This window comes from Cimex lectularius, unplaced genomic scaffold (assembly GCF_000648675.2).
Source record: "Cimex lectularius strain Harlan isolate CLEC.00 unplaced genomic scaffold, Clec_2.1 scaffold40, whole genome shotgun sequence".
NCBI lineage: Eukaryota > Metazoa > Arthropoda > Insecta > Hemiptera > Cimicidae > Cimex > Cimex lectularius.
In genome coordinates this window covers 1,822,316-1,835,376 of record NW_019392652.1, presented here as the reverse complement: position 1 = coordinate 1,835,376, position 13,061 = coordinate 1,822,316, and the positions used below count along the sequence as shown (strand labels likewise).

The following is a 13,061-nucleotide window of genomic DNA, read 5'->3' as shown; positions in this document are numbered from 1 at the left end:
AAACCGCGTGAAACCTAACAGAAGAAGGTAAGCAACAAACCAATTGCTGCTGTTTGCTGATTTCAGTGTGGTGAACGACTTCAGCGACATCTGAATACACAACATCCAAGTCGTCACTTAAGGACTGGCAGCACAGCGTGGACCTTAATCAAGTTTTTAGCTAGTTTTCACTTTTCTGCAGCTCATAAAAGGTACTTACAATACCTAAACACATTTAACAATATAAACCATATAATAATCAGCAGAATGATTAGGAGTTCTGTCATGTTGACTAAAAATACACTTGGGTGAAGCACAGCTTGGATCTTCATCAAGTTTGTAGCTAAAATCTTCACTTTTCTGCAGCTCATTAAAGCTACCTACAATACCTATACACATTTAACAATATAAACCATATAATAATCAGCAGAATGATTAGAAGTTCTGTCATGTTGACTAAAAATACTCTTGGGTGAAGTACAGCTTAGATCTTCACCAAGTTTTTAGCTAAAGTCTTCACTTTTCCACAGCTCATAAAAGGCACTTATAATACCTATCCACATTTAAAAATATAAACCATATAATAATCAGCAGAATGATTAGAAGTTCTTCTGTCATGTTGACTAAAAATACCCTTGGGTGAAGCAATCTTCCAAGTTAATACACACATTAAATTCACTAGTTTGGTGGTCTGCTTGTCCAATTAATGTCTTTCAGTTAATTTAGGTTTTTAGTTGAGATAAAAAGTCAGCGTCACGAGCGGGATTTGAACCCACGACCTTCGGCTGCTCTACAACTTGAGCTATCGTGACCTCGATCCACTTGGACACTAACTTCCCATCTCAACCTTACCTTTTGAATTTTCCATCCTTTTTGCCATTTTTCAACGCTGACTTTTTTATGCCAACTAAAAACCTTAATTAATTGAAAGATTAATACACATATTTAAACTTATTTATTAAATCCCGATTCCAAATATATACGTTCTACAATGAATAATTATGATGCACATACATATATATTTATAAAACAACCCCTTAAAATACAGCAATTTGATTAGAGTTTTTGATTCTGTATGTGTAAATTATTAAGAGTTACCATTGCTGTTTTTGTAATGTCTTTTTACTACAAATTTTATTTTAAAAACCAATATAGTAAGTACTTACCTGTTTAAAAAATTGGTAATTGTTTATTTTTATAAAATAATAATTTATTATTGTTAATTTGTTCGAAAATACCCTGATGGTGACCTTGAAGCCCGGGTCAAAAGCTTGTCTAGGTTGGAATTTTCTTTTTATTCTACTCCTTGAGCTTAATACTGATCATACATCAAATTAAAATACAACAATCAAAGTACATTATATGAAAACATACAAAAATAAATAAAATGATGTAATAAAAATAATTTATCTATGCTAATATTATGCTTTATTACGAACAAAAGTCAATTACAATATGTAATTAATGGTTACAATAAAATTATTATTACTCATTTCTCTCTCTTGTTTACTTAGCACTACATACATAGTTATAACTAAACGTTTTAGTAAATTTACGTACTCTCAAATGGCAGGCTAAATATATATGCTTTCACTCCAAACTTCTTTGGGAGAGCCTAATTTGACTTTTGATTCTAGGAAAACAACTAAGATTACCTAAAAGTTGGTTCCAGGAGATGAAGGTATAGAAGGAAATAAACCGTTAACCAATTAGCCAGAAAAGGGGCACTCCTCTCACCATGGGACCAGAAACACAACTAGGTCCACGGAATGTGAGCCTAAGTCGGAACAGGAAAAATTACATGAAAAAGGAAAACCCAAGCTAATATAAATCTCTCTCTTTCTCTCTCTCTCTCTCTCTCTCTCTCTCTTTCTCTCTCTTCTCTCTCACTCTCACACTCTCACACTCTCTCTCTCTTTCTCTCTCTCTCTCTGTCTTTTTTTCTCTCTCTCTCTCTCTCTCTTTCTCTCTCTCTTCTCTCTCACTCTCACACTCTCACACACTCTCTCTCTTTCTCTCTCTCTCTCTCTCTCTCTCTCTCTCTCTCTCTCTCTCAGTAGGTAGATTTTGGAAAAATTATAGCCTCTATACTAGATTATCAGCCACTGCCCTTTTAACTATGACCTAAAGAAGATATACAAAGTAGAGACAGAAACATGCCGACTCTGTCAGTCAGAACCAGACACTGAAATAAAAAAATATTAAAAAAAATAAAACTCATCAAAAATAAAAAATATTAATACATAAAATGTTTATATATGAGACCTTGATAGTCTAGGGAAATGCATTCAAAGGCAAAAAAACGGACACACTTATTTTTGTTGTTTATGTCCAACTATGTTGGTATTATATTAATTACAAATACTTATTTTAATATAACAAATTAAAGGAGATCAGAAATTCATGAGTTTTAATAAAAATTATGGTAATTTGTAAGAAAATTCACTAAACACAGGAAAACCTTTAGTGGTAGATAAATATTTAATGAATAATTTATTCCACCAATAAATTGGTAGTACATTCCTAGGTAAACTGAGTGCTTTAATGTACACAATTGTATCATATTTTTTGGAACAAGTTAGATGCTGGTTGGTGTTATAAGGATGAATGTGGAAATTTAGGGTATTTTCATCAAACAATTTCACAGCCATGCTACAAAGAATACTTTTTAAACAATTCAAATTATATTTTCACTGACACATCATTTAAAAATTTCATTATCAAGTTGTACATACTGGGGTTAATGAATAGAGCTTTACTTTTCGTAATTGGGTGTTCTACTCCTTCTTTCTCCAGATCCTGGTAGAATTTATTTGTGGCCGATGAATGTTGGCTGCAGTGAAACCTAGGGTTAGAAGATCAAAACAGTCAATATGCCAATAATGTAACAATTTGAAGGCAAAGATATAAAGAATTGAATGCAAATAAAACGTTGAGTCAGTGAATATAGAGAGGTTCAAGCTCAGTCAATTGAAGAAGGAGATCATAGGGAGTACATCATATTCTCCAATATGCTTGTATTAAAGGAGGCACAAGAAACATCTCTGGACACCCTAGTAGGCTACAGTAAGCTGCTTCATATATGGGGTTGAGAATTGTTGTTACAACTGCTTTATATAGGAAAAGTAAGGAATAATAGTAATTGAAATTTGAGTTGATCAAATTATCAACTGAGAGTTTGGTTGGATTTACATACTATAGATTTAACATGATTTTAAAAATTCAAATTATTGTTGAAGAGAATTCCAAGATCTTTTGCAGAATGTACATGTGCCTATCAATTCTAAATAAAATAATTTGTAGTCATAACAAGTTTACATTCTTTATATTGAGGAACGTTTGATTATTTTAGCACCAGTGTTCAAGGTTGGCTAGAGAATATTGTTGGCAAAGAGTGAAAAATGAATATTTCCGAAACCAGAGGAATATGTTTATAAGGAGTTTAAACAAGAAAGGACCAAGAAGTGAGCCTCGAGTAACTCCAGAGAATACAAAATATTTTTTTCCAATGAAAGAATAACTAGCTGACAAAATCAAAAAGAAATGCAGCACACACGCATTGTACCTGAATTAAGCTGATCACAATGTGAATCGAAAGTAGAACTGAATAAACAAGAGGAGAAAAGAAAATCTCAGGCTGGAATAAAATGCCAGGCCTTCAAATATCTAAAATAAAAGTAGACGGCTATTTCAACTAAGAATGCAAAAGGCTAAATTTGATCGTCGATAGGTTATTTTCTTCTTTAAACGATTTTATAATCAGTCGCGTTTTTTTGCTATCTTCAGTGATTTTTGTCAATAGTTCCTTTTTCACACCTGTAAAATGTGTTGTCTCTTGTGGATTGAATCTCCGTTTCTTTATTATTTGTTTCAGTCTATTATTATAAATTTGAATTAGGTTTTTTAAAAAATATAAAATGTGTTGTGTATATCGAATTTTTCGAGTATAACAATTTTCTGTCGTTTTTGTAAGTAAAACAGCCATTTTAAGAAGCTTGTAACGATGGGTTAGGATTTTCCGTCATTGTACTAAAATGTTATTTTGCCTTCCATGTATTTTTTTGTTGATTTTTTTGCCATTCTGAAGGTGTCGTTGTTTTTACTCTATTTTTATTTATTACATTTCGTCTCAGAACTTTTCTTATGGTATTTATCGTACAACAGGGATAACTTGAAATAAAGAAAAACGAACGAAGCAAAAATGAAGTAACTGAGCTTCATCGCGCTTTCGATGAATGTATTGTAAATAGATTTTTATGTGTGCCAACCGTGTGTAAATCATTAGAAATATTTCGAAAGTCCAGATGAAAGACCTTCGAAAGCTTGTCGAAGGAACTGAGCGTTTTTCTTTCTTTCAAATTCGCCTTATCCCTGTTTTTTGATATACAACTATAATATTAACGCTGATATCATTCACATTAAGTTGTCATGGGAACCTAAACTCTGATTTTTTGATTTATAAAAGGATTAACAAAATAACATACAGACCAATTTCTGAAAATGGCAAAATACCTACGTCTTTCATACAAGGCCTAGAATAGCCAGTCCGAGATGATCGGAGACGATCAAACTACAAATTTATCTACTCGCAATTATCAGCCAATCTCTCATTCAGAAGGAAGGAAAATCACAAGACTATTCAGGAAAGTTGAAAGATAATATTCTGCCAAAAAGAAGCTGATACATCGTCCTTTGTCTCTGTGAAACTTTAGCCAGTTAAGGATTACACCAACTAAAGAAATAAACGAAATGGCGCTTAGAACTTTTCTTTTAAATCACAAGACACAGAAAAAATAATCTCTAATTATTCCATAAACTGAACACCATCAGTGCTTTCGCAAAGTTTATTGAATTATATTTAGTTAAAGCTGGAAAATAATCTCTATTAAAATTATTTTAGATAAGCCTCTTTAAAATCTAGCCTCTTTAACTCAGGAAAGTACCTTAAAGATCGATATTAATTGTGTTGCTTCTACTGCTTTACAACATCGAGTTAAAAAGGATTTTCGATGAAAACAGGAAGCTAATGCTACAATGATCTACCTTGCGTCTCTTCAAATGGCGTCGTGAAGAAGTCTGTTTAATTTTTGCCGATCTGTTTTGCAAAAAAATCATTTAACATGAAAATAATCAGTACGAAAACGTGTTTGAAAATAATTGATAGTTAACAACTGTTTAATGATACTTAACTAAAATAGTAATAGTTGTTTATTAAATTCTAAAGGTTATAGTAATGACCTGTTGATGCAATCTTTCGTTTATCGTGTTTTAGAAAGAAATTTGCAAAGAAAACAAAAACAATATTAAAAAATAATGTACGAAAAAATATTTACAAAGATATCAGGAAGGTGATCTTTGTGTACAGCAAATAATCATAAATGTAAAAATAGAAATTTTGCAAGGACAAGGCATGAAAAAAGAATTGAACTAGTGTAAGCACCCCCTGAGAAGCTTATTTATTGATAATTTTGATGCATCTTATCATAAAATATATGCTAATTGTGATTTTTTTTATTTTATAGTTTATCCTATGACATTTGCTGATTAAAAGAACCCCATAGTTCCAGAGAAGTCGTGGTGGGAGGAAGTTGACCTAGTCCACACGAAACTGGGTCTTCTCCGTTGTACAGACACTCTTCAGTCGATATGCCGCCTCCAGGCACCTAACACCTCATACATAAAAGAAACCACAAGTCGTAAACATTCCCTTGTTAATGTAATTAATATTTTATATAATTTATTATGTAATTTTTAAATAAGAAAATTAGAAGTAATTAATCGGAGTAAACTTTTGACAAATATTGTTACTCTAAATTTAAATAAAAGATATAATACATAGAATAATATTGTTTTATTTTTGTCTAAATGCAAAATATTCAAGGCTGCCTAGTGAACATGGACGATAAGACGGTTGACTTGATTTTCACAGGCTCTCTCGAAAGCCTGCCACCTGTCAGCTCGAAAATCGTTCGGATTTTCACTAGTTCTACCTTTACAGGTAAGTCTTCGCATATTTACCTTAACTTGATATTCAATTAATTCAAGATATATTAAAAAAATGTAATGACAATTTTCATTTGTTAGATACGACAATGGAGAGAAACACCCTCATGGCTCAGTGCTATCCCAAGCTGAAGGACTTCTGCAGAGAAAAACATGGACTAGAATTCCAGGTATCTTCAATTTATTAGCAGTTCAAGTTACATTGATTATTGTATGCTTCTTTTCACTCATAAAACACTGTTTTAAAAAGAAATATTATTTTCAATATTGTAGTTTTTTCTAAGTTTCGTCGATGATATGACATTGTTCACTTTCAAAGTTTTCTTCATTAAAATATATAATATTATTTATAGTTTTTTTTATCACGTAGAGGTTAGTAAGAAGAATAATTATTTAACCTTTCAGTCTATTTAAGTCTCAATCTATCAGAAATTTAAAATTAAATTCGGCGACGTCATTTACGCTAATTTCCAGAGTAATAATTTGAAATCTAAACAATCTAAGTCAATAAAACTACATTATACAATGATTAAATTATTATAAATTTTGTGTTTCAAGCTTTTTAAACAAGGATACATTCTTTAAGCCATGAAGTTTAATCTGATAGCGATATTGTATATGATCTAATCGAGTTAGATTGGTCGGAGAAATTATAAAAATATCTCAAAGGAGTACTTTTTTAAAGTGATGCTTGGAGAAAAAGGGTGGAAATTATTTCGGGCTCTACTTGCGAATTCAATCTTCATGTCGAAGGGTTTGGTTAATCTGTAAGTTGTTGAACATTCGTGCGTAGTTGGCTAGAAGACCGATAAAACTAAAACAAAGTTAGCAGTACTTAAATTAAATCAAAACTAAGCCGGAAAGGAAGATATTGACCTTCAATATTATAACAAAAGAAAAAAAAAGACCACATAGGAAAAAGGAATTCTGAAGGGGTCAGACAGCACAAAATGATCCTCGCGTAGGTACTTTATCTGTTGTCGACGTTACACGCAGTATAATTTGTTGGAATTAGTAGCTGATCGTATAATTTAGATGTTCTGTTATAAAAAGAAAGATTATTGGACTATAAAAATTGATGGTTTAATTGCTAGTTTCTTTGTGTAGTGTCATAAGCAGCTAGGCCGCGCCGTTGCAGATCGAACAGATTTCGTGTAATAAGTGTGTACGATGTCATGATGACTCCCATTATTATGAATGGATGTAACGGCTCGAAACGACAAAATCGTCGGTGCCTTCTCTCTTCATGATTTCCTTTGGGGGTAAGGGAAAAAAACGAATCGCATGTGACACCGGTGGCTCCCGCATTGCGTACATGGTAAATCATCTGCCGTGTTAAATAATAATTTCAGACGATTTGACATCGGCGTATCCAAAGAAACCGGTTCAATTGGGCGGAATGCTCTCATGATAACGCCTAGAGAAGTTCATATAAAAATTTCCAAGGGTGATTACGAGTCGTTCCATGCTGTGCCGGCCCACGGGCCCCAGTCGATAGAACCGCGACCTTGCAAGCAATCTTGAACGTAAATCGCGTACTTTCGCAACTTTTTTTAACACTTGAGTTATTAGTAAATCGCTCTTTAAATAAAAATAGACATGAGTTTATTTAATGACATCGACATTATATACCATGATAATGCTATGTTAATTAAGACGTCTTTCAAAGGATGCCAGCTTAGAAAATCAAAGATTACAAAATCCTGGAAAATTAATAACGTATACGCATTATATCCCGGAAATCACTGATAATGTACTTAGCCAAAACTCAAGACACCTAGGATAGGCCATGATTAGAAACAAAAAAATTACAAACTCCGATTCACTATTTTCTTTTGTTAATAATTGACAAATTCGATCATAAAATTTTAAAATTAGTAACCAGAATTAGCTTAATTTTAGATATATTTACACTGCATCGTTTCTTGTTGAAGTGAAGAATATTTATATACTTCATATTTTGTTCTTTGTTATTGGAGAAGTCATTTTTTGTGCAGTTCAACACGTAGTACATCAGCCACAATCAAAAGTTGATGGTGTCGATGACCTAAAAAGAGTGAACAGAATATATATAACCAAATTTGTAATAGCAACCTTTGTACTTCTTACCTATGACTAACCAAATCAGGAAATTATTAATTCAACTCCATCCCACCATCATCCAGCCAAGGTGATGGCTGTGTTTTGCGGGCATGGAACACATATATAAATACTGCAAATTGGGGAACAGAAAAGTACAGGAGGGGGTTAAAAGTCTGCATTGTACTTTTCCCTTCCACTAACTTTCCTTCACAAACATCATTCACACGATTTACATTTTTATATAATTCACAAATACAAATTAAACAGGAAAAGAATCAACGATTACAAGAAATGACGAACACAATAAACAAAACACAGACCTAATCCGTCGAAGACAAGGACACACTCTTTTCAACTTTTGTGAACTTATAAAACGGGCTAGGCAAAACGGAAATAACACAGATCACCTACTGAAGATGGCGAGAAGCCGAAACGGGTATAACGGACAACAGAGTTATAGGAAGACCAAAATTGTCAAAAACGACCAAAAAAGCAAAAAATTCTCTGATCCTTCAAGTTTTCAAAAAATATATCTACATCATCCGGACTTGAACAATGTAATCATAATTATTCAGAAATCGTGAGATGCGGTATGGTGTGATGTAGGTTTCAACAAATAATGTAATCATAGCTCACAAGATTAACAAATATTAACAATTGTTTACAATGTTACTTTTTCATCTCAATATGTTACAGGTGTTACATAAAAAGTATAATTAATTGAAAGAAGTAATTTGGTCAATTAGATCACTAAAACATAATGGATTTGTTTACAATATTGAAACTGGTGACTTCAAGCATAACGACACTAATAAATCATTTTACAGTGGACGAGATCAAATACCCCCGTCCATCCTATATTAGAAATATAACCTAGTTTCAAAGTCCTGATGAAGGGGATGTATTCGTTGAAAATTCGACAAAAGAATCTACAATCAGTGTTTTCTTTAAAATTGACCTTATCCCCGATGCATTTTTTGATTTTAAATTATGAGAATTTGAAATTTAAATTAGGAAAACATGGACACTATTTGCTTATAAATAACCGGGACCATGGTAATTATTAAATATATATTTAAAATAATAACATAAATCGATCAGACAATGAAGGCGTGAATTGTATTCATAAACTTGTGTTTATAAACGACTATGTCCTCAATATAATTAGTTTATCATTTTAAGTTTCGATTTTATTAAACTGCAAGTGTGGTTTAATAAGATTTTTTATTTCTTTATATAAAAAGGTTCATTTAATCTCCCAATTACTTAACGTCTTTTGAGCATGACTATCGCGCAAAATAATCGCAGTTCTGTGGAAAGACATTTTGTCCACGAAATTGTAGAAATTTCTCAAAGGTACTTGCAAGTGTATTTAAACACTTTCATACATCGTTTTTCTTATGTAAGTAGTTTGAGTGATGCACGTCAGCGCTGCTTATTCAAGATAGATGTTTTCTTAGCTTTTCGGTCCGCCTTGTGCTATTGACAGCCCCTGATCCTTGAAGAAATAATAAGAGTTCACAATAGGTTTTTTTGTCGCTAAAAATAAAACCAATACATTCAACTTTTCCTGCATTAAAATCAGTTTGGAAATTGTTTGACTGCAGTGGGAAGCAAAAGATCTACATCACAAAATACAAAATCTTCTTTTGCGTGTTTCGGAATAACTCATGGAATGGTTTTACACATTTCGTGCGTAGAATCATCAGTCAACGCGTCCGGGAATCCGGAAGTGTAGCAATTGATCCCGTATCCGATTCAGATGAGAACCGACACCGGGTGATAGCCGATTAACGCCCCCCGGCAAAGGAAATTACAGTTCTCGTAGGTAACTGTCTGAGCATGTCACGGATTTATAAAAAATAAATAAATATTGATATTTCTACTTTTAGTGTGAGTTAACATTTCTCTAAAAAAACACCGGCCTTTATAAGCAAAAATAAAGTTGAAAATGTTGTGTAATGTCGTTCGAAAAAATTGTGATTAACTACAAAATAACTTATATTTACTAAGTAACAATGAAAGTTAAAAATTGTGGATAACATTTATTAAAAGCAAAAGAAATAGGCTATGGTTTGGTAATTTCTGATCATTTTGTTCTGCTTATTTTGTCTGTGTGGGTCTATCAAACGTTCGTCGGCTTTTAACGATATTATATGGTAAACTTTGGATTTTATTATTGTTCTGTTCGATACTTTTGATTCACAGTTTTTCTCTTTTTTTAATTTGTACATATGGTGTAATGTGAATGAGTTGATTGTTTTTTATGTTAAATAAGCTGTGATTGTATATTTTTAAGTGATCAAGTATCTTGTAAGCCAAAGTGTAATTTTAATCTTATGTCTGTATTGTTGAGGGCCTGAGATACTTTCGTGTGAGATACATTACGAAATATATATATTTCACGGTAAATTTTTATTCTGATAGGTTTTGAACCATAGAGTACAACGGTTGGGTACCACTATTTTTCCGAACTACATATTTCAAGCAAGCCACTTTAATTCGTCGTATGGAAAAAGACATCGGTTACACCTATTGTCCCTGCTGCTTAATTTTGTGAAAATACACCCAACCAGACACAATGGTTGGCTCTGAAACTTGTAATAATTGAACAATTTTTTGACATAGAACCATGTATTCTGACTAATATTAGGGTCAATTGAGGTACATTAATCACGACTTTAATACGACTGAAGAGGACTAGGAATGGACAGAAACTCCGTTGCATAATCATACCTTTTGGCTTCGTCAAACTCTCACCTAACATGAATAAATTTTACAGGACAAAATCAAGTCATTATTTCGCACCGGGAAGTTCACATGCTGCGAGAATGATCGAAATTTGTCTAATTCCAACTCATTAAGGGTAAATTCGAATTCGATCAATATCGTTTACACTCTTATTCTGTAGGTAAGCCGGTGAATTTTACGCGTACACAGTGTGCAAAAATATTTGATGATTTAATGTTTTTCCGTAAAGCGGAGAAAATATGCGAGTGCTAAAAGGAAGTATTTAGCCAAGTAAAAATTTCATCTTAGCAAGGCGCTTGAATAGATTAAAACCCCTCACGACGGATCGGTCGTGCGGGTTTAGCGTAGCAAAGCGCCATTATTGCCAATTAACCCATGTTTATTTTTAACTTCTTTCACTTTCAATAAATTACGCAATGTTCGTTTAGATTTTTTTCAAGTATTATCTTCAGCATTTTAAATCTGATATTACAATCAATTCGTTTTACTGGTGTATGTGGATTCTCAGTAAATCATTTGTAAAGTTATAGTTTAAGATGAAGACCTAAGGAGTAATTGGGGTAACGTATAAAAAGACAGTGGGAGAGTTTTTCCGTTAAGAGCTAAAACTAGGTATTGACACTTTTGATGTTTACCTACATTCTCCACTGCCTAAGTCATGGTACTAGGATATAAATATGGTTGCTGATTCAAGTAACACAATCGTCTTTGGGAAGATAATTGCCATTCATCGTATGTAATTGTTAAGGTGTTAAAATACATTGGGAAATCAGCTGGAAAGGAGTAAAGTAACGGATCAAGCGTGCTTCCTTGGCAAACGAGGTCTAAAATGAGATAAATAGAAGAGGAATAGGTGCTTCGGATTATTAGGAAGTATAGGTTTATTAGGTAAGATTTGACATAACATAGTAGTTATAATTTTATTACGATCTGAAAGTTCACACCACAACTGTCGACTGCAGACTCTGACTGATGACCGTTCTTTTTCGTATATAAGGAGAAACCGATACGTGCTAAGGGTATCCGGACTCAAGACCTACCTACGGATGAAGCGTATGAAGGTAGCGTTAGAGTTTACAATTTATCGTCTGTTCATCATAAAACTAAAACTGTCTACATTGATATTCTACCTAATAGAGAAAAAAATTTATTGAGAAAGCCTTACTTGCCTTGACATACAGAAAAAGGGCTTGTCGCTCAGGTATAGTTCATTTCTTTGTTCAAATAGGCCCACTATTCAACACAAGTGATTCGTTTGATGATTACAGAAGTTTTTCTAAGCCTTTTGCAACTTTTAGGAATAGTTCCAATGTGTCAACAGTGCCAGTTTTTAGTAAAGACAAATTTTAATTAATTTGAATTTTTACTAGTTCAAAGATCAGCTCTGAAAACGAAAAGTACACGGAAAGCTCCACCTAACACCTTTTCAAAACTGAAGTATTTTTAAACTAATGTTAAAAATAGTATATTTTCCTTCTATTTTTTATACTTCAGACGTATAAGTAGCCTACAAAAATTGTCTTTTGATATAATGTTTGCATTTACGTATTAAATCACCAAAATATGATATAATCTGTGTGTAAACATTCGTTCACCGATATAAAATTGCATTTTTACAGAACAATATTAAAAATGAGAACTATTTTTGTGATGTGCAATTATGTGATCAGTATTAAAGAAATGCGATATTGGAGTAAAAAAACGAATCCGATTTCCGATTTGCATGAGTACGGTTGGCATGGGCAATAGAAAGAAACCAAAAGGCAACGCACACCAGCTTGCGTGACTATTAGCCGTATCTGATGCATTTCAAGCATGCATTACACGTTATCCTGTCTTTTTGAGGTTGTCGACATGAGATGGGGTGTGAGGGACGAAGCAACAGATGATCATATGACGACAGAGCTGTGCATGAGAGAAATCGCCAATTGTCAGAGACTTTCCATGGGTCCCAACTTTGTCGTGAGTGTTAATTTACCTGTTAAAAAATAAAACGGGATGTTGAAATAAATCGTTATAGGTGTTCCTTGGTCAAAAATACGGCTACCGGCCAATTCCGACTTACATATTGTCTTCTGAACTGCAGATGCTACGCGACGAGCTGGCCAGTTCTGGTTCCGAAGTTCATCTGCTGGACACTTGGTACAGGAAGGACAGCAACGCCGTCCCTCCCATATCTGTCCTTCAGCCGATTTCTTCAATTCTAATTAATTTCAACAATAAGGTATATATNTATATATATAAAC

At 33.1% G+C, this 13,061-nt stretch overlaps 1 protein-coding gene across 2 annotated transcripts in view; it reads left to right on the top strand.

The window, feature by feature from the left end:
• Positions 1-5,530: 5,530 nt before the first annotated feature.
• LOC106670114 (NACHT and WD repeat domain-containing protein 2) overlaps positions 5,531-13,061 on the top strand; it is a 29,717-nt gene continuing 22,186 nt past the window's right edge. For both annotated transcript variants that reach the window (XM_014400169.2, XM_014400168.2), the window contains exons 1-5: positions 5,531-5,695; positions 5,861-5,977; positions 6,064-6,152; positions 12,661-12,777; positions 12,836-13,039. In XM_014400169.2, the coding sequence (XP_014255655.1) occupies positions 5,875-5,977; positions 6,064-6,152; positions 12,661-12,777; positions 12,836-13,039 (513 nt within the window). In that variant the 5' untranslated portion in view covers positions 5,531-5,695; positions 5,861-5,874. The remainder of the gene's footprint in view (positions 5,696-5,860; positions 5,978-6,063; positions 6,153-12,660; positions 12,778-12,835; positions 13,040-13,061) is intronic.